Genomic DNA, 18,745 nt, shown 5'->3' with positions numbered 1-18,745 from the left:
TTTATAAAATTTAAAAAAAAAAATGCAATTACGAATTTTTATGGGTTTTCTGTTTAGAGTGTTGGGCAAAGTACAAATATATTCTCATAAAACATGAAAAAAACAAAAAATAAAAAACAAAAAGCTTAACTTAGGAAGGGCCCAACCGGGTTCGAACCGGTGACCTCTTGATCTGCAGTCAAATGCTCTACCACTGAGCTATGGACCCTTGGTTGTTAATGTAACTGACATTTTATTTTAATATACGTTTTCGACGTGGCGCTACCCACATTTTTTCCACGTCCGAGCAGAACCTAAGAAAATTGAAAGGAAAATCCATCCCGTGATTGCAGTCGATGGACGATTAAAATTTCATCCACTAAGAGCAACTCCAATTTGCTTCTCCGAATCCAATCTAACGACTGACATTTTTTTGATAATAAAATTATGAAAAAAAATCGAAATTTTTTAAACAAAAATACTAAAAAATTCGGATTTTTTTTTCCTTCTATAAATACATATCAATACTCTACTTTCAACACCAATCCTCATACATTTTATTATACTTCTACTATTATTCACTATTTACTCAACATTTTCTTCTCTTTCACCTTGTATTTTTATTTCTTATTTTTATGGTTTCCTCTATCGAAACCGGAGGGGCGTGGAGCACCATGGAAGATGTTTCCTTGTGTGAGGCTTGGCTCCAAGTTTGTCATTGTCCCGTGTCAGACAATGAGATGAAATTTTTTCATATGTGGAAAAAAATTCATGTCGAATTTTGTGAAAAAATTCCATGGTCGACTCGTAAGGAAATGATATTGTCTAGTAGGTGAAAAATTTTCAATAAAGAGTTGGGAACATAGAGAGATGCTTTGGCAAAAGCAATGGGATAATCAACATCAGAGTACAAAGAAGTTGTGATAAAATAATCTTCCAAAAGATTCTTACCCCGAGAATGCCTATGTCTGTCCACATTTCGGCGGCGGCCGACTTGTGAACCACGGCGGCGACCTTGGTTTTCTTCATCTTGCAAAGCCACTGCTATGACAACTTGTTCATCGACTTGTCTCTGCAACTCATTGATTTCATCTGCTCTACGGTTTCTCTCATTTTTTTCTTGCTCTTGCCTCTCCAAGCATCTCCTAAAATCTTCCATTGAGAATGAATGGAGTATGAATTCTAAACTCTGAGAAATGAAATTATAGAAAGATGTGGTGTGAGAGATATGAGCTGAGCCTCTGGTTTTATAGAAAATTTTAGCAAGATAGACATGCCACGTGGCTTGATTTGATTGGATGAAAATCTTATCTAAAATTTGAAATTCATCCGAAATTTGAACCTAATTTGTATGAATTTTGAATTTTGAAATTCATCCGAAATTTGAACCCAAATTTATCTGAATTTTGAAAAATTCATTCCGAAATTTGAACTAAAAAATTTATCTGAAATTTGAATTTTGAAATTCATTCGAAATTTGAATCCAAAAATCTTATTCGAAAATTTTATCCGATTATGAATAGTCTTGACACGTAGTAACCCGAAAATCTTATCCGAAAATATTATCCAAATTAATTATTGAGGTAAAAAAATTTGTGAAAAAAACAAAAAAAATGAATAGTAATTGCTCTTAGCCATGATAATGGGTAGAAACACAAAATACTATTTGCAAGGGCAACCACTATTCACGTGAATAGTGGCTGCCCTAGCTCCCCCCTTGCCATGGCAAGGGGCAAATAAGTGGAGTTGCTCTAAGGACAAATGGGTGGAGTTGCTCTAACGTCCTTGTTTCTTCTTTATTTCCAATTTGTTTCCCCTTAATAAAAATGAGGCAACCATATATTATTGAAGGTATATATCATGAAATGTTGGGTTTCCATTTGTCACATCACACACGCTCTAATTCACCACCTAGTAGAATTAACTTCTAATTCTCGAAGCTCTAACAATCCAAGGCTTCATTTTTCTAGGTCTTCCCAGCAAGCTGTTTCTCATTTTAATCTCAATGAAAGCTCCATTGTTCCATGTCCTTGGTCCAAGCGTCCTGCCAATATTGCCACTGCAGGTGATGTTCATTAGAGCAATGAATACAACTTCAGTAGCAAAGCTTTGAGTCATCTCATCCTTGGACAAAACTTGTCCAATCTGCCCACAGAAAATGAAAACAATTGATACAGCTCTCAATCTCGTAACAGAGCCTGAAACCAACAATTCGAGAAAATAAATTAAAAGAACAAAAGCAATGGAAATAAAATTATCAAGAAGTTAGAGAGCAAGTGATTACTTAAGTTCTCAGTTCAATCTGGTTCTTTCCATACAATCCGAAGCTTCACTGCAGGTAGCAAGGAGCAAACTTGCGCAGCTCAGAGAACGAACCTTGTTAGTTGAAGATGTGATGCCAGATGCGTTGATTGACATACCAGCTAAGAAACCAATTTTCATTTTGTTTGGTCCCTTACAGTTGCAAATAGAAAATATGAGTGCTTCCTTGCCACGGGCACAAGATGATCTAAATTGTGTGATGAGAGTATTAATATTTGCCCGAGCAGAGACCAGCGCAGCTCCAAATAATGGAAGTACATAGCATACCTCACAATATTTTTATGGCTTCTCTCATCTTTACAATTTGCAGCATGGCAATGCACATAGGCACAGAGAGTTTTAACTACCTGAATGGTGGTCCCAGGTTCTTTTCAAGTGAATTATTCCACAGAAAATGCACGTTCTCTGCTCTCAAGTTGGGGCATGGTAATTGTAGTCACCTACCTCAAATGGATGGACCATGTTCTGGCCCTCTAACCAACTACATCCTGGAGTTTTCTTCAACCCTAAGCCATTCATCATTGATCTTGTCTTGCCAGAATCACCCCATCTAGCAGAATGAGCGTGTATATCTGACAGGACTATGTAATTAGCAGCATTTCTAGGCTCAAGCTTAACAAGATGACTCAATGCAACTTCTCCTAACTTCACATTAGAATACATCCTACATGCACCTAATAAGGCTCCCCAGACTCCGGCATCAGGCACCACTGGCATTGTATTAATCAAATTTAAAGTTTCATCAAATAAACCAGCACGACTTAAAAGATCTACCATGCAAGCATAATGTTCCAACTCTGGTTCAAGATGGTGCTTTTCATGCATGGCCTGAAAAATTTTCTTTCCTTCTTTTACCAGACCTGCATGCCTGCAAGCAGACAAAACACTGATGAATGATACAGAATCAACTTGGACCAAACTCTCTTCCATCAATGAGAAAAGTGAAACAGCGTCAACTCCTTGCCCATGCACTGCATATGCCGCAAGCATTGCATTCCACGAAACTTTGTCCTTGTGTTCCATCTCATTAAAGCATTTCTCTGAATAATTGAGCTGTCCACATTTACCATACATATCAATAAGACTATTTCCCACAAGTGTATTAGATAGAAACCCCGTTTGGATAATGCAGGCATGAAAAGCCATGCCCTCTCTTAAGGCTGCCAGATATGCCACTGCAGAAAGTATGCTAACAAATGTGACTATATTAGGTTGAAAGTTCTCTAATTTCATCTGATGAAAAGAACATATAGCTTCCCTGGCATATCCACCCTGCATGTATCCTGCAATTATTACATTCCAAGATACCACATCTTTCATAAATTTGGTTCTGTTAAACAGAAGTTCAGCTGAGTATATGTTACCACATTTGCAATACATGCCAATAAGAGCATTTTTCACCAGAACATCATGTTCAAATCCATGCTTTATAATTATCCCATGAATACAAGTACCTTGATCTAGGTCCTTTAATATGCTACAAGCTGACATGAAACCCACCATGCTTCCTGCATCAGGCTTTACTCCAGACGACCATAGTTCATGAAACATATCTATCGCATGGAAGGCGTCACCAATCTGGGTATATGCATTTATCAAAGCATTCCATGTTACAACATCTTTACATGGCATTCTATTGAATAGAATTAGCGCAGAAGTGAAGAACCCACATTTGGCATACATGGATACTAGGGCTGTTCCTAAAGAAATATCAGAAGCAATATTGCCCTTAACAGCATAGCAATGTATGCTCTTGCCTAATTTCAGATATGATAATTCTGAACATGCTGATAGGACACTTATCAACGTTATTCCACTTGGTTTGAGAATTTCATTTTGCTTATCTCGAAAGAGAGACAATGCCACTTCAGGATAACCAGATTGGACGCATGCAGATATAAGTGCAGACCAAGAAACTAAATCTCTTTTCCTAAGTCCTTCAAAAATTTGTTTTGCCTTCTCTATTTCTCCACATTTTGCATACATGGTCAGTATAGAAGTAGCAACTGAAACATCAGAATCAAGTTCTTGTTGTGAAGCACAAAAATGTATCTCCTTCCCTTTCTCTGAATCTCTCATCTCAGTAGCAGCCAAAAGAGTACTTATGATGGTAACCTTATTCATCTTAGTGTTATCTCCTTTCATCCAATCAAATAACTCCAAAACCGCAACAAACAACCCATTACTTGCATACCCTGCCATCATTGTCCCCCACGAAACATCATCCCGATCCTGCATCAGGTCAAAAACCTGGCGAGCAGCATCTAAATCTCCACACTTGGAGTACATATCAATCAACCCATTTGAAAACACTGAACTAAAGCCCCTCCTAAACACATAACCATGAATACGCATACAAGAATCAATATCAGCTAATCTGGACACTGCTGGAACCAAATTCAACAAACTCACTAAGTTCGGCTCCAGCCCCCATAATTGTATCCCCCGAAAAAATTCCAATGCCTCATAGGGATCTTCACTTTGTGATAAACCCGCAATCATAGCATTGCAAACCACAACATCTTTCTTAGGTAATATATCAAACACCTCTCTTGCACATGTTAACTCGCCCATTTTCCAGTACATGTCAATAAGACTGGTCCCTATAAATACATCAGAGTCAAGCTGCTTCCGAGCCACTTCACGGTGTACCAAGATACCCTCTTCAAAATCCAAAGCAGCAGTACAAGCTTTCAAAACAAAGTTGAAGGTATAATTGTCTGGCTCTACACCTTGTTCTAACATAGAATGGTACATTTTTCGAGCTTCTTTGTACTTGTTTGCTCTTGTATAAGCTCTGATCATGGAGTTCCACAAGATTACACTTGGGTTTTGAGCAGAATCGAAAACCAATCTCGCCAAACCACTTTTTTTAAACAAAGAGTAGGAATTTATGAGATGGGTCAATGTGGAATTGTCTTGTTGGAGACCTGAGACGATCAGGTGGGCATGGATTTGAAGCAGAGACTTCAAGTCTCTGCATGAAGAGAGGAGGTTCAGGTACCGCGGGTAATTGTTGGTGGTGGTGGAGGGCAAAGAAGGAATTTCAGAAGCTGCTGCTGATGCGAATGCATGGTACGGTCTACGCAGTCCAAGTTTCACGATCATAGTACGAAACGGGCGGAAGTTTGGAACAGCTTTGCTCTTCAGGTGACATGTAAAGTAAGAGTCTTTTGCGCCTGAAGACCACAAAAGATCGAAAGGCCCAGAGTAGTTGTTTCTATTGGAGGCCCATATTTGATTCAGGTTCAGTAGGCCCAAAACCATCACCTCCCAACATCACCATCTTCAAGGCTTCACCTTTCTGAATCAGACCCAGATTGTATCTGGAGTTAGGGTTAGGGTTTTGGGAAATGGAAGCCAGGAAGCTCCTCAACGACAAGAAGTTCTGGTTCGCATCTGTCCTCATTGCTTGGGCTGCTGCTCTCCAGGTACTTCAAATTCTCCTTCTACACCCAAAGACTGCATTTTTTGTTTAAATTTAAAAAATTTTGTGGGAGCCTACTACTTATCAATTGGGTTGTGGAAGTAAAGTTGGGAACTTTTGTGAATTTCAGGGACACATGATGTGGGTGAAAAGACAAGACTCGTTCAAGCAAAAGTTTGGGAATCTCAGCGAAGCCAACACCAATGATGCCGATCAGTAAGCTAAGGCAGACAAACTTTTTATTAAAAGCCCATCAAAATTTGTATGTAAACAAACAATTCCCAGTTTTTTTCTTTTAAATAGTTTGTCTGATTGGTTTATGAGTTCTATTGTGTAACTGGAGTTTAGTAATCTGATAGTAATTGTGAAAATTTTCTGGATATACTCAGAACTAAAGCAATTGTGCCATTGTGGTGTATAATTAAATAAAAGGCAAAGCTGGAAATCCTATTTCCTGTGGCTTGTATGTTTGGTTTGTGTTGATAAAGTTTCAACTCATGTCATTTTAAGTGCTACTTTGGTGGATCAATTTATATGTCATTGTGTGAAGCCCAGCACAAACAAATGTAGACTTCTTACTGATGTTATCTAGAGACTTTAGTGCCCGTCATTTTCTGGTAGTCAGCTAATTACTATTGCTAGTGTTGCTAGCAGTTTAGCACTAGTTTGAATTTTGGTTTAGCAGTTAGCACCATTTTGAATTTTGATAAAGAAATTCATACAATTCTCTACATGGAATGGAACCCTTAGCTCTGACATAGATTGGACAGCAACGTTTGAAGTTTGAACTAGTGACCTAAAAGGAGTTGGTCCATTACCCTTTATCCGAGTATATGAGACAGGATACAACATGTGATTAATGTCTTAGTCAAGTGTTATATTCTGTAAAAAATTTGGCTTGAGTTTTCTGAGGATGTTGGATCTTCAGATATAAAGATCAATTCGGTAATGCATTTGCGTTGATCTCATACTCCTGTCATTCATGTTGATCTACTGCTCCGTTAGTTATATCGCTGGCTCGGCATACTATGTTGTAATCTTTGCTCCATGTAGGTGAAGCTATGTCAGAATGGGTGTATGATTACGTGTTATTATAAGTCGTATATTCTGAACTTCTCAGCTTGGGTTATGTTGTTTCTTGATTTCTTGGCTTATAATTCAGAGTCTTTATTTTGTGGAAATTGTTGAAGTGTTTGGTGTGAACTAAAAGACTGATCGGAAATTGTCCTGCCCCTGGGGCCTCTCTGTTTTGGGGTTGGAACTGTCTTCTCTTCCATGGGCATAGGGCACGGCAAGGTGATAGTGAAGGAGCAGGTATTGGGGCAGGGTATAAATCACTAACTCTAGGTGACCTTTCAAGCAAAGTTTTTACATTTTCTTGGTACATCAGGAACAACAAATTTCTAACACATGAATTAATGGTATCGTGTGATATTGAAAATTATCACCCAGACCAGACCCAGGTAAAGCCTCTTAACTTTCTTACTTGTTTGTCACACGAGTTTCAAGGAAATTGCAATGTGGACAGCTATTGAAATGTCTGCATGGAAGGGCTGGCAATGGGTCGTGTCGTGTCGGGTTCGTGTCGTGTCGGAATAATAAACGTGTCAAGAATGCTCAACCCGAACCCAACCCATTTAATAAACGTGTCGTGTCGGGTTCGGGTCGTCTTTTATCGTGCGGGTTTCGAGTCGTGTAACGGGTTCATAAATAATAACATGCATGTTACAAAACCCACAACCGAAAAAATTTAAATTAAAAAAAACAGAGAGAGTAGAGAAAATATAAGGAAAAGAAAGAAAAAAAAAAGATAGAGAGATGAGAGAAGAGAGAAGGAAAAGAAAGAAAGAAAAATAGAGAGAGAGAGAGAGAGAGAGAGAGAGAGAGAGAGAGAGAGAGAGAGAGGAGAGAAGATTGAAGGAAAGAAAGAAAGAGAAAAGAAAGATGAGAGAAAACTAAAGAGAAAGAAAAGAAAGAAGAAAAAAAAAAAGGAGAGAAGAGGAAAGGAAAAGAGAGAAGAAGAAAAAAAGGGAGAAAGAAGAAAGAACGAAAAAAAAAGGGAAAAAAAAAAAGAAGAGGAGAGAGAGACCGAAAAGAAAGGAAAACACAAAAGAAAAAGAAACATTATAAATATCAAAATGTATACTATAAAATCACAAAATTGTTTGTAGCATGGTGGATAAGGTGTTTGAGAGAAATGAAGATGGTAGGAGTTCGAAACCCCTTGTGTGTGTTTTGAAATCTCCATTTGTCTTTATTTTTTAGTGGGTTAGCGGGTTGTACACGGGTTGACACGACCCGTGACACGACCCGTTTAATAAACGGGTTAGATAGGTATTATAGCGGGTTGGCGGGTTGACCCGAAACCCACCCGTTTATTAAACGGGTTTGACCCGAAATTGACCTGTTTTTTTATCGTGCGGGTTGAACCCGCTAATTTCTCGTGCGGGTTTCGAGTCGTGTATCGGGTCGTGTCCGAAATTGCCACCCCTCAACTTGGAAGAAACACAGTGAGGTAGCGTGAGCATCTAGAAGCCCACACCAAGTCACCAAGTTTTTGGTCATCATTTTTTAGTATTTTACCCAATTTTTTTTCATCTCAAGCACATTACCGTCAGCACTTGCTTAATCATTATGTGATCTTAGTCTCTGTACCATCTTGATTGTTGAATTCAAATTGGGCACACTTGCCAAATTCAAGTTCCCAAACCCCAACTGGTTCTGTTCTACTAATGAGGATGGGCCAATGGGCAAGTCAACTTGAAAAGCATGAGCTTTTGACCAGGGAAGCAAAAACCAGTTCAAGAAACTGCCATATGGGTTTTGTTCTTCATTTCATTTCATTCTTGTTAGGTAAAGTCAGAGTCAAAGCAAATTACAAGTATGCAAAAATGCAGTTGCGCCAATTGCTCAGCTACACAAAAAAGCACTTTTCACAACTTTGAAGTTTGAACTTTGAACTGGTTTTTCTGGTTCCTCAAGTCCTAGTGGGGATGCCAAGTCACAGTCGGCAATAATGTCCAATAATGTATTAGCCCCACGTTTTGGCTGACAAGACAAGTAGAGCATAGAGTAGTATTATCCAAACCCTAGTCTTTCTGGGAAAGCACTAGCAGAAGATTATAAAATTACAGAAGACGTGTGGAGAGCACATAACACATTGTTTATGCCTTCTGAACCAGACGTTTGTCTATATTATATAACTTAAGCCATAGCTTGCCACCAAATTAATCAGTGGATAATCTGTTCATGCTGAATGTTTAAAAACTTGTGTAACAAGTTATATATACTCATATCTAATAACTTAATTAATTAATTAATCAAGTTGGTTTTTTAATAGTCGCTAAATTAAGTCAATTAACAGTAATTATATATCATTCATAAGTTATAGGAAGCTGCTCTTATCTTATATAAACCCCTCTTTGTCCCCTTGGCCTGAGCTGATTTTGCTTAATTTGTTACCATTATTTTTTGTACAGCTAGCTATATGGAATTACCTAGCTACAACAAGTACATCCATCATTTTCCAATCCTACTTTACTTTGTACACATGCTGGAACTGGATGCTGTGTTGATTCTTAAATTCTTTACTAGTTGGACCAAGTTATATGTGTGGCCCTAGCCTTGGGGGATCCACTAATAAAACAAAAATGAAGTTATGATGGCATAATTTTTCTTTGCATGACTAGGATTGAATTCGATAACTCATCAAAAGAAATGAGTTTAAGAATTTTTCATCTTATGAAGATTAAAATGAGTAAGTTATAAGATGTTGATAACTTGCACAATTTCAGAGAGTTTATATATTACTTTACGACTCTAATGGTAGTCAACATTCACCCCTCATATTTAAGGTCAGAATTTCTTTTAGCCTATGAATTACAAACATTATGATTTCAAGAGCTGAAATTCTCAGAGCCAGGACAAATTATACAAATCTTGACTAATTCTTGTATTTATTGTTGCCAACTTGTGGTTCCAAGGAGACTTGAGGAGGAGGCAGCCAGTGAAGCCCGTGATGCCTCATGAATCATGATGAGCTCACTCTCCCAACCCTTTTTTAATCCAACTTTTGAGTAACACAAAAGGCCATGCCAGTCTTGTATTTCGGTATCTTAATTAAGTCAATATATAATAGTATCTCAGTCAAATTTCCACACCAGAGAGTATGAGCCACTACCAAGAGCCAGGACCTTGTCTTATAAATATGAATGTGACTTCAGATTTATTATGCTTAGAATCTCTCTCTCTCTCTCTCTCTCTGTCTCTCTCTCTCTCTCTCTCTCTCTCTCTGTCTGTATTCAAATTATTGACATAAAATTAATGAATATGCCGACTTTGAAGTACACTTTGGTTCAAATTCAAATAGAAATTTCGAATGGAAAACGATGTAGAAACTAATAATGCAGTGGAAAGAGTCACTTGGGGAAGTTGATATATACAAAGCGGAAAACCCATCATCGATTACTTGCAGTCTTAGCCAACTATATACAGTTATATAAATGAATTATTTTCTATTAATCCACATATGTCATCACTTACTTCCTTGTTAGCAATTTTTTCTGGTCAGATTATAAGACAAATTATATCATATTATATTAATATGCCGACCACATGCAATACACGCATGCAACACGTATATGAGTAATGTCTTATTGTCAAATTTATGTTAATAAACTGTAAATCTAAACCGTATAATTTGCTAAAAGTAAAATTTATACTTTGGCGATGCAGGCATCTAGCTCATTTATGTATAAGTAGATGTCCATAGTGTCAATAAATATCACATCGTTGATATTCAGAGACTGATAATATAAGCATCTTATGTTATGTCATTAAATTATATGCGGTTTATCTTACGTACCAAATATAAACACGTTGCTATATATGTTTTTATATTGTTATTTTGCTCCCTAAATTAGATCAAGTTCACACTAACTAAGGAAATTGAATATGATCAAATCCAGCTGCGCAGGTCTTAGTGATGTTTTATTAGGAGTCTTACTAAAATGTTTGACACGGTTTCTTTGTTAGGAAAAGTTAGACCAAAACTTTATCCAATTGCACCAACTATTCAGCTACCCCACCTCATCATCACCATTCCAGAAAGCAAGTATTTACCTGGGCGGGTAGAAGTTACTGTTGAAGCATTATAAAGTTAAATATAAAGTTAAACATTCACATAGAGCATATGTCTCGAGGAAGATATGTATTTAACGTGGCATTTATGTGAATTAATTAACCCAAATCAGACTAATAATCTCCTGCTTTGATAGTGAGGTTATTGATGATGGGATGATGACAAGGGATTAAGTAAAGGTGTTTATGGTTTCTAGGAAAGTCAAAGGCAATTAAGTATCATTCATACTATATCTTATGAACCAAGTAATCAAACTGATGAGCTAATTTTTTTCTTTTTTATAGGAACGAATAAGCTTAGCTAATTAAACAACTTTTTTATTTTTTTTTTAATTTTTATACAAGCGATGTTCTACGTACTTTAATCTAATTTAAACTACGGAGAGAGAGATTTGAACTCGTGTGCAGAGTGCAAAATACATCAACTTTAGCCAACTTAATCAAGCCCATGTCTATAATTAAACAACCCTTATTAATAAGAGTGGCACTTGTTTTCCTTCTTTAATTGTTTGGTTCTAAATTCAACAACTCGTTTTCCAATTATTCTTGGAAAATCTGTAGGACTTAACAACGGCTAGTTTTCGACAAAAGACATCCATAGAATTTCAACTACCTCAACATACTCTTCCATTTCTTCTTTTCCCTAAACAAGTTAAGCAAATTAATGTTGAAACAATGAGTGTAGAAAATATCAGGAAGTAACCAAAAATGACTTGCACGAAAGCAACCCTGAGATAAGATTTCGTTTCTATGTCTTGAAACAAACGGCACCATTGCTTTGACTTTTGAACCCACAATTTCTTGCTTCTCTTTCAAGTAGTGATGCTAGCTACTAGTAGAAGATACACGTTAAGTGACTATATGCTTCTTTTAAAAATTAAAAATTAAAAATAAAAAATAAAAAATCGACATATGTATATAGAGAGTTTCAGTTGATAAGGATACTCTTTCAATGATCTAAACCATTAGATATTCTCTCAAAGATAATTTCTATAAATAAAATAAAACACTTGAATCCGGAACTGTTTGATATTCAATTAGATGGTAGTTTTTTTTCTTGAAATACCTTACTCATCTATTTTGTTGGTCGCCACTAGATACGATTTTTTCATAATTACTCAATATTTCTCTTGTTTTTTTTCTTCCCTTTTTGTTCTTCAACAAACTCTTAAATTAAAGAAAATAAATTTAAACAAAGAAACTATATAATCATATATGGTGTATAAATTATATAATGAACAAAGAATATTGGATACACCTTATAACCAAAAAGAAGAATTGGTAATAAGCTCATCAGCAACCCCTATGTGATTAATTACAAGAAATACAAATGGATCAAAAACCTAGAGATATATTTAGGAAAACCCAACAAGTGGAGCTGCTTTCCCTATCTGAAGAATCTTCAAGTCATTCTCTAATGGCGTCAAGTTGAGATCCAAACACATAACCCTCCTACCGCTATTCGTCTTCTTCAAAACTTGAAACATTGGCGCAGGCTGAGGGCTCAGGCTCAGAGAGTTAGAGTTAGAATCAGAATACTGACTAGTATTATTATTATTATTATTCCTCAAGGCTGATCTGTGCCTCCTCATGTGACCCCCCAAGGCCTGCCCTATAGCAAATTCCAGCCCGCATATGTTGCACTCGTGGGTTTTAGGTTTTGGTGGTGATCCTTGTGACTGGCTCTGATCTGAGCCGTTGCTACTATTTCCATCTCCTGACCCCATTAGTCTCGGCTTCTTGTGGCTGGCCCTGTGGCCGCCGAGGGCCTGGAAGGAAGGGAACTGGCGGTTGCAAGTCTTGCACTCGAAAACCCGGGTGGGGGAGGCGGAGAAGGTGTCGTAATGGTGGTGGTCGTGGCTGCCACGGGAGAGTAGCATCAAGCAGTTGGCCATGGTTAGGCTGCGGTCAAGCTCTCTCATTTCTGTGATGCTCCTCTTCATGGTCATGTGCAAGCAAGAACACAAGATTAATTAAGTGCTAATTAAAGACTTGATGTATTTGGGATGGAATGTTAAAAATGAACAAAGGAATGGAACATTTGGGGATTGGAGGGTTTGGTATTTATAGGGGAAAGTTGGCCACTGAGATATTAGACTTTTCATATATGTGGTTGACAATTGAGAATATGTGACAACAAAGACTTTGTTAATTTCTTGTTGGATAAGAAATTAAAATAACAAAAACAAGAGAGAGAGAGAGAGAGAGAGAGAGAGAGAGAGAGAGAGAGAGTGGTGTGTAACAGGGAATTCGTTAATTGATTGTTTGGTGTGAAAGGAGCTTTAGCGGCATATAGAAACCAGGTACGTAATTGACCACGTCAGCATGACTACATGGTGCAGTCTATATAGTAAATGAAAGAAGGGCAAGAAACAGTCTGCAGTGACGACCCTGAGCTGAGTCCTTCATAGAATCTTCTAGCTTTCTAGAAGATTCTCTCACATTTTCTTAACATTTGTCTGGTTTTTTTTAATGGTGTAATGTTTTGGTAGTATGAAAGAGGAAACATCCAGGATGTCATAGAGTCAGCAGAAGATTAATCCACAGAAATAATTTGAAATGATAAGTACTGGGAAATTAATGCTAATTAGTATTAAACAAAACGACTAAAATGTCTAACACAACACCCTAATTCTGAGGAAGTTTCCCCTTGTACAAGTCATTACCATCCATGTCTAGCGTGTGGGGTTATAATAATTAATTATCGCGCCATTGCATCAATCTTTCTCTTTGGAAATGTCTCACGTATAGGAGATATACATGTTTGAATGTTTCAAACCACGGCATACTGATCAACTAATTTTTAATCTACTGGTATTTTTCTTCCCAATGGTAAAAGAGGTCTCAAATTTAAAACCCCTCACTCACACACACCACGACATAACGCATCAAATACAATGTATCTTATTTAATTATGTGCATTGAACACACTTCACATGTGCAGTTTCGCATGCAAGTACTCGTGAGTTGTATTCAAAGTTTATCCTAAAATGTTAGGCAAGGAAAAAGAGATGTCTATGAAGTAGTATTTTAGGACTGTGCAAAACGTTGGCGTATAGATGGTGTTCTCTTTTACGTGTCTTACAATCAGGGGGCAACTGTGCCAAACCACGCGAAACGTCATCATCTGCTGACGTGGGCTGCATATACACAACACAAATGGATTTGGATTTGGATGCTTACTCAAATACTGGTAAGTAATTGTGTAAACTGAAAGGCAACCTCATGAGTCTGACTGACTAAGCTAAGTGCAGAGTTGTCAAAGATGATCAAGTTGCAGCAGAATTTAAAGTTTATCTCTTCTCTGCATGACTCACTCATTTTGGGGTGGTTGGAATTTTTCTGTGAAACTTAAGAAACGATGACCTTTCAGCTAAGGGTTAGTCCAAGAAATGGGGCTTTGCAATTTGCAGACACTTTTTCTTCCCTCCATGAAAATGTCATGATATCAAAAAAAAGGTGTTTTTTATATTTCAACCAATAAATATAAAATAATTTATATAAACCACCGGCGCCCAGTCAACTAACCAAATATATATCTTACCTCCTTAGACTTCCACTATATTAATTACGTACCGACCAAAAACATAGCAATACCAAATAAAAATTTTCAAATTGAAGTTTTGATGTGAAAATTTGAAAAGCCTTATAATTTGCTACTTGAATAATTTTTGCTCTAACAAACTCTTTAATTCAATTAACGTAATATCATGGCAAAGAATTAAAAATATGAAAAGATGTGAAAATTGTCTATGTATTTATTATATGAAAAATAAAAATGCATGTTTTAAACATTGTCAAGGTAGGTTTTTCTAAAGTAAAATTAAATGTCTGAAGAGTCAAAGTCAACTTACTAGTCCTGGAGAGAGAGAGAGAAAAAAAAGTTGCAGCTTCGATAATTGACGTTGAAGAGACTGTTGGAGATAGTTTTTCTAACGTGGCTTAGAATTCCAAAGCTTTTGATGAGGCTATTGGAGATGCTCTTAGCACATTTTGACACAAACGATAATCGACTATTCTATACGGGAATTATGCTTGAGTGCAAGAAAACGAACTTACTGTTTTGATCAACTACGTCTGCTAGTACAAGAGTTTTTGTTTTATGAAAAACATTAACGCTTTTCATACGAATCTTTTTTGCTTTTGAATATCAAAGTCTATATTCTTAAACCCATTGTGATAGTCATATAGATTTTCGAAGTAATTATGCTTCGGCAATATTCGGTTGGAATCTTTCTCCTAGTTGTCCTTGTAAGAGAAATTTCTTAACGTATGGTTCATTGTTTGGTTCTTATTCCTTTGCCTTGTTGGAAATCCTACTAGCCATGAAAAACCAGCATAAAAATTATAATTAATCCATGTTAAGTTGATTTTGTAGTCTTCGTCACATTCAAATCTTATCCAAAACCATTGATCGCATAAACAAAAGTTTTATTTGCACTAGGATTGAATATAAGCAAAATCATTGGAAAATCATTCCTAATTTGGTGAGTTGTGGCGCGTAACAATGTATTTAGTTAATTTAATAATCAATAATTATTCATACACGTGAGAACGATTGACGTGTTGATTGCTCAAATTCAAATAGAATAAATCAGTGAAAATCAATGAGTATGTTGAAATTCAAAGGGAACTTAAATACCAAATAAGGGGATGAATCATGAACATACACACATTATTTGTGTCCGGGTGGAAAAAATGGGAAAGCACAACAAAAAAACGCCCGACTGAAGAAGAAAAAAGACAGCATCGGTTAGAATGAACCAAACCAGATTTATGCTTCTGGGTCGAACACTTTCTTCTTATTGGGCTGTTAAATACAATGGGCTTAAAATAAAATTTACTTAAAAGGGTAAACCATCACATTTAATTGACCACAATTTTTTTGTTCTAAAAATGTTACTTAATCATTCCTTAAGCCAATAAATCTGCTATATATAAATAAATATATATATATATATATATATATATATGTGTTTTTGTTTTGATGTTAGTTAGTTTGATACAACGATTGTTATCGAACATATATTAGTTAGTTTGACGCATTTCTCCCCCCTAAATTTGTTGAAATCCTTCTATGAAAAGAGTGTGAGGAATTGGTTAGGCTCAGCTCAGCCAATAGATATTTAATAACATACCTTAACTTTTTTTTCCAAAAAAATATGTTATTAATAAATTCAAATAGAACCATCCTTTAGATACGCAATTAATTTCATATCTAGACATGTCAATGGATCAAATTTTGATATGAATATGGGAGAATCTGTTAGCTTAACAAATCAAATACAAATTAAACTTGATTTTATATGTATTCTTTCTAAGTAGCATGTGAAAGAGTAATTTTAATATTTTTTTAAGTTAAAAATATTTTAGTAAAATTACTTATTTAAGTAACATAACATTACTTGTCAATTTATATAAATTTTTTGACAGGACCCGATCCCAATTCCACTTTGGAATTCGAGCCAAGTCCTGTGCGTGTCCGACACCTGGCAAATGTCGGGCACAAATGACCTTTTTATCCTTCTTGTTACAATTACGTTTAAAATTCTCCCTAGACTTCTGCCGAAAATTCGGCAGAGTCTCCCCTGTAATTTGTCTAAACCCAAAATCTTCCACCTGTTAAACAAACAAATAATTCCACACCAACTGCCAGAGTAACTCAAATAAAAACTTTTCAACTCGGGTTCTCAGTCCAACCAGATATCAGAGCAATTTCTAAATATTTACAAGACTTTAAGAAATTTACAACGAAATCCTACGTTTTGTGGTGGTGGTGCGGAAGCTGGGAGTATGGCCCGGGGTGGATTCTTTCGCACTTCTACGGCCTGGAGGCGAAAAACAAGTTTGAAGGTGTGAGTGGACAAAAATAATGTTCTTAAAAACAATTTATAACATAGTAACCCCCGTTTAAAATAAATAGGGATGTAAATCTATGGTTCGACTATATTTCAACACGAGGTATTCAAATAAACATGGATAAATATATTTATAAATACACTCGTATAACTGAACAAATGTATAAAGATATAAAACATGCACGAATATCGAGGAAACTGATATATAAATGATTGAAAGCAATAGCTGCATAAAAGTGCTCAAATTCCTTTAAAAACTACCACCTAATTGTACCCTGTAACATCCGTCAAATCCCTTGGCAGGTCTCGGCGACACAAAGTCTATCCGAGCCGCAAACTGGCAGGATTCAGGGGACTATGGTCAGCCTGATCCGCCGGCAGGGCTCGATGACACCAAGTCGACTCGAGCCGCTCTGGCAAGATACAGGGGACCGTAGTCAGCCTGATCCGCAATCCTGGCAGGTCTCGGGGACACAGAGTCAGCTGAGCCGCAATCCTGGCAGGTCTCGGACACCAAGTCTGCCGAGCCGCAAATCCTGGCACTCACGGTCCGAGCGTCCCCGAAACTCGTGAGGCAATGTCAAGTGCACTGACAGAACTGTAAACATACTGGATGTCCGTAGACATCGGTCCGTCTGAGGGTAATCACTAAAAACAAGCGGGTACATGGTGGTTCTAATTAGAAAAATCTGATAATTCTCCGAAATCTGATAAATCTAAGTTACTATTTCTGTATCAAAAATCTCAAGTCTGCTGCTCAACTAAGTATTATAAAAATAAAGATATTTCACGATGTAATTCATACTCAGAAAACATGTAAAAACACTTATTCAAGATCAAATAATGCAATTTAATTATAAAAACCGTTTAGAAAAGAAAAATCCACTCACTGCTGGTCCGAGCTAGCTGGACCCTTTGAAGGTCCCTTCTGTAGGTCGATCGGGCCTCTGGTGCCTGATTAACCAAGAATATTAAATTAATAAACTGCTCAATAAAGGAATTAAATTAAACACCTTGCCTCTGGCTCCTAGAAATGCGTGCACTCATTTTAAAGTCACTCCTATGCCCACTTAGCCTTTCGGACAATTAGAACGGCCTTGAAAGACCCGAAACTTTACTAAGCGATAAACTACCAGACCGGCCGATCCGGAACCCCGTGGGGTCCACGATCTCCGATGGCCAATCTAGGATTCTCTAAAAGTTCCTCACAGAGAAAGAACCATGCTCTGCGAGTTTGGTCCGAAACGGACGGTCGGATTAGCCAAAATCACGTTATCGCTTAAAATCCAAACCCTAGCCCCAGGGTTCGTGATTTCGGAGTATCCGGGACTCCGATTCGCAATCCGTCGAATCCTACACGATCCTGAAATCATGTAGAACAACATATCTGAATTTGGGTGCGATCCAACGGCTCGAAGACACTATACCCAAGGATCGCGCAATATGGAAAATCCGTTTGGGGCTCAAACGGACTCCAAATCGAGATCCGCGAAATCCTACGCACTCGTGACAACACGAGGATAGCAAAACTACACAGAGTCACTTCACTACCCTCACCCACGCGCCTCCACACGCGCGGGCAGTTTGGGTGTCCAAAGCGAGAACGGGTCGCCGAAAAAACTCGAAACTAAGACTCCAAACTCCTATCCTAAGTAAAACACCCCATTTGGAGTCACTTTTGTTCTTGGACATACCCCAAAAAGTAGTCAAAAATGGCCGATCACAGCGGCCGAAGTTCAGCCGATTTTCAATCTAGAGGTAAAATCCATCAAAACCCAGCCAACCATAAGTTAGAGCATGAAAAATAGGTGAGAAACCATACCTTACTCGAACGATTTGGTTGAGAATCGAAGGAGATCGAGGAGCTTGAAGTTTCGACTGAAAACCGGCGGAAATCTCCAGTTTCCGGCGAACTCCGGCCGATGCAGGGGCGGCGATGGGTCAGGTCGTGACGGCGAGGGTGTGGCGGAGCTATTGGTACCGGTGCCCGAGATCGGCGTGGCCTGTGGTGGCCGGTGTG

At 37.5% G+C, this 18,745-nt stretch overlaps 3 protein-coding genes and 1 non-coding gene across 5 annotated transcripts; 1 reads left to right on the top strand and 3 right to left on the bottom strand.

The window, feature by feature from the left end:
* Nucleotides 1–136: 136 nt before the first annotated feature.
* On the bottom strand, nucleotides 137–208 carry TRNAC-GCA. The gene has a single exon. It is a non-coding gene; the product is annotated as a tRNA-Cys (tRNA).
* Nucleotides 209–1,815: 1,607 nt separating this feature from the next.
* Nucleotides 1,816–5,469, bottom strand: LOC117620153 (pentatricopeptide repeat-containing protein At2g39620). 2 transcript variants are annotated; one of them, XM_034350280.1, is made up of 2 exons: nucleotides 2,264–5,469; nucleotides 1,816–2,177 (listed from the first exon to the last, which is right to left on the bottom strand). In XM_034350280.1, the coding sequence occupies exon 1, from the start codon at nucleotides 5,407–5,409 to the stop codon at nucleotides 2,713–2,715; it is 2,697 nt and encodes an 898-aa protein (XP_034206171.1). In that variant the 5' UTR covers nucleotides 5,410–5,469; the 3' UTR covers nucleotides 1,816–2,177; nucleotides 2,264–2,712. The 2 variants fall into 2 exon arrangements, with proteins under 2 accessions (XP_034206171.1, XP_034206172.1); XM_034350281.1 differs by having other exon boundaries at nucleotides 1,816–2,124.
* A 95-nt stretch (nucleotides 5,470–5,564) lies between these two features.
* LOC117620155 lies at nucleotides 5,565–6,205 on the top strand. The gene is made up of 2 exons (XM_034350282.1): nucleotides 5,565–5,732; nucleotides 5,859–6,205. The coding sequence occupies exons 1-2, from the start codon at nucleotides 5,655–5,657 to the stop codon at nucleotides 5,946–5,948; spliced, it is 168 nt and encodes a 55-aa protein (XP_034206173.1). The 5' UTR covers nucleotides 5,565–5,654; the 3' UTR covers nucleotides 5,949–6,205.
* Nucleotides 6,206–12,054: 5,849 nt separating this feature from the next.
* On the bottom strand, nucleotides 12,055–12,909 carry LOC117618886 (zinc finger protein ZAT12-like). The gene has a single exon (XM_034348647.1). It carries the CDS (start codon nucleotides 12,814–12,816, stop codon nucleotides 12,223–12,225), a length of 594 nt encoding a protein of 197 aa, XP_034204538.1. The 5' UTR covers nucleotides 12,817–12,909; the 3' UTR covers nucleotides 12,055–12,222.
* Between the last annotated feature and the right edge of the window lie 5,836 nt (nucleotides 12,910–18,745).

Source organism: Prunus dulcis, chromosome 2 (genome assembly GCF_902201215.1).
Source record: "Prunus dulcis chromosome 2, ALMONDv2, whole genome shotgun sequence".
Classification (NCBI taxonomy): Eukaryota; Viridiplantae; Streptophyta; class Magnoliopsida; order Rosales; family Rosaceae; genus Prunus; species Prunus dulcis.
Note: the sequence above shows the minus strand (reverse complement) of the source record. Positions and strands in the feature narration are given on the sequence as shown.

What these genes read in the sequence shown, in the direction of transcription:
- LOC117620153 (XM_034350280.1), bottom strand. Translation starts at nt 5,409, where the DNA reads ATGATCGTGAAACTTGGACTGCGTAGACCGTACCATGCATTCGCATCA.
- LOC117620155 (XM_034350282.1), top strand. Translation starts at nt 5,655, where the DNA reads ATGGAAGCCAGGAAGCTCCTCAACGACAAGAAGTTCTGGTTCGCATCT. An exon ending in CTTGGGCTGCTGCTCTCCAG is followed by an intron (nt 5,733 to 5,858) that starts GTACTTCAAATT and finishes TGTGAATTTCAG; the next exon opens with GGACACATGATGTGGGTGAA.
- LOC117618886 (XM_034348647.1), bottom strand. Translation starts at nt 12,816, where the DNA reads ATGACCATGAAGAGGAGCATCACAGAAATGAGAGAGCTTGACCGCAGC.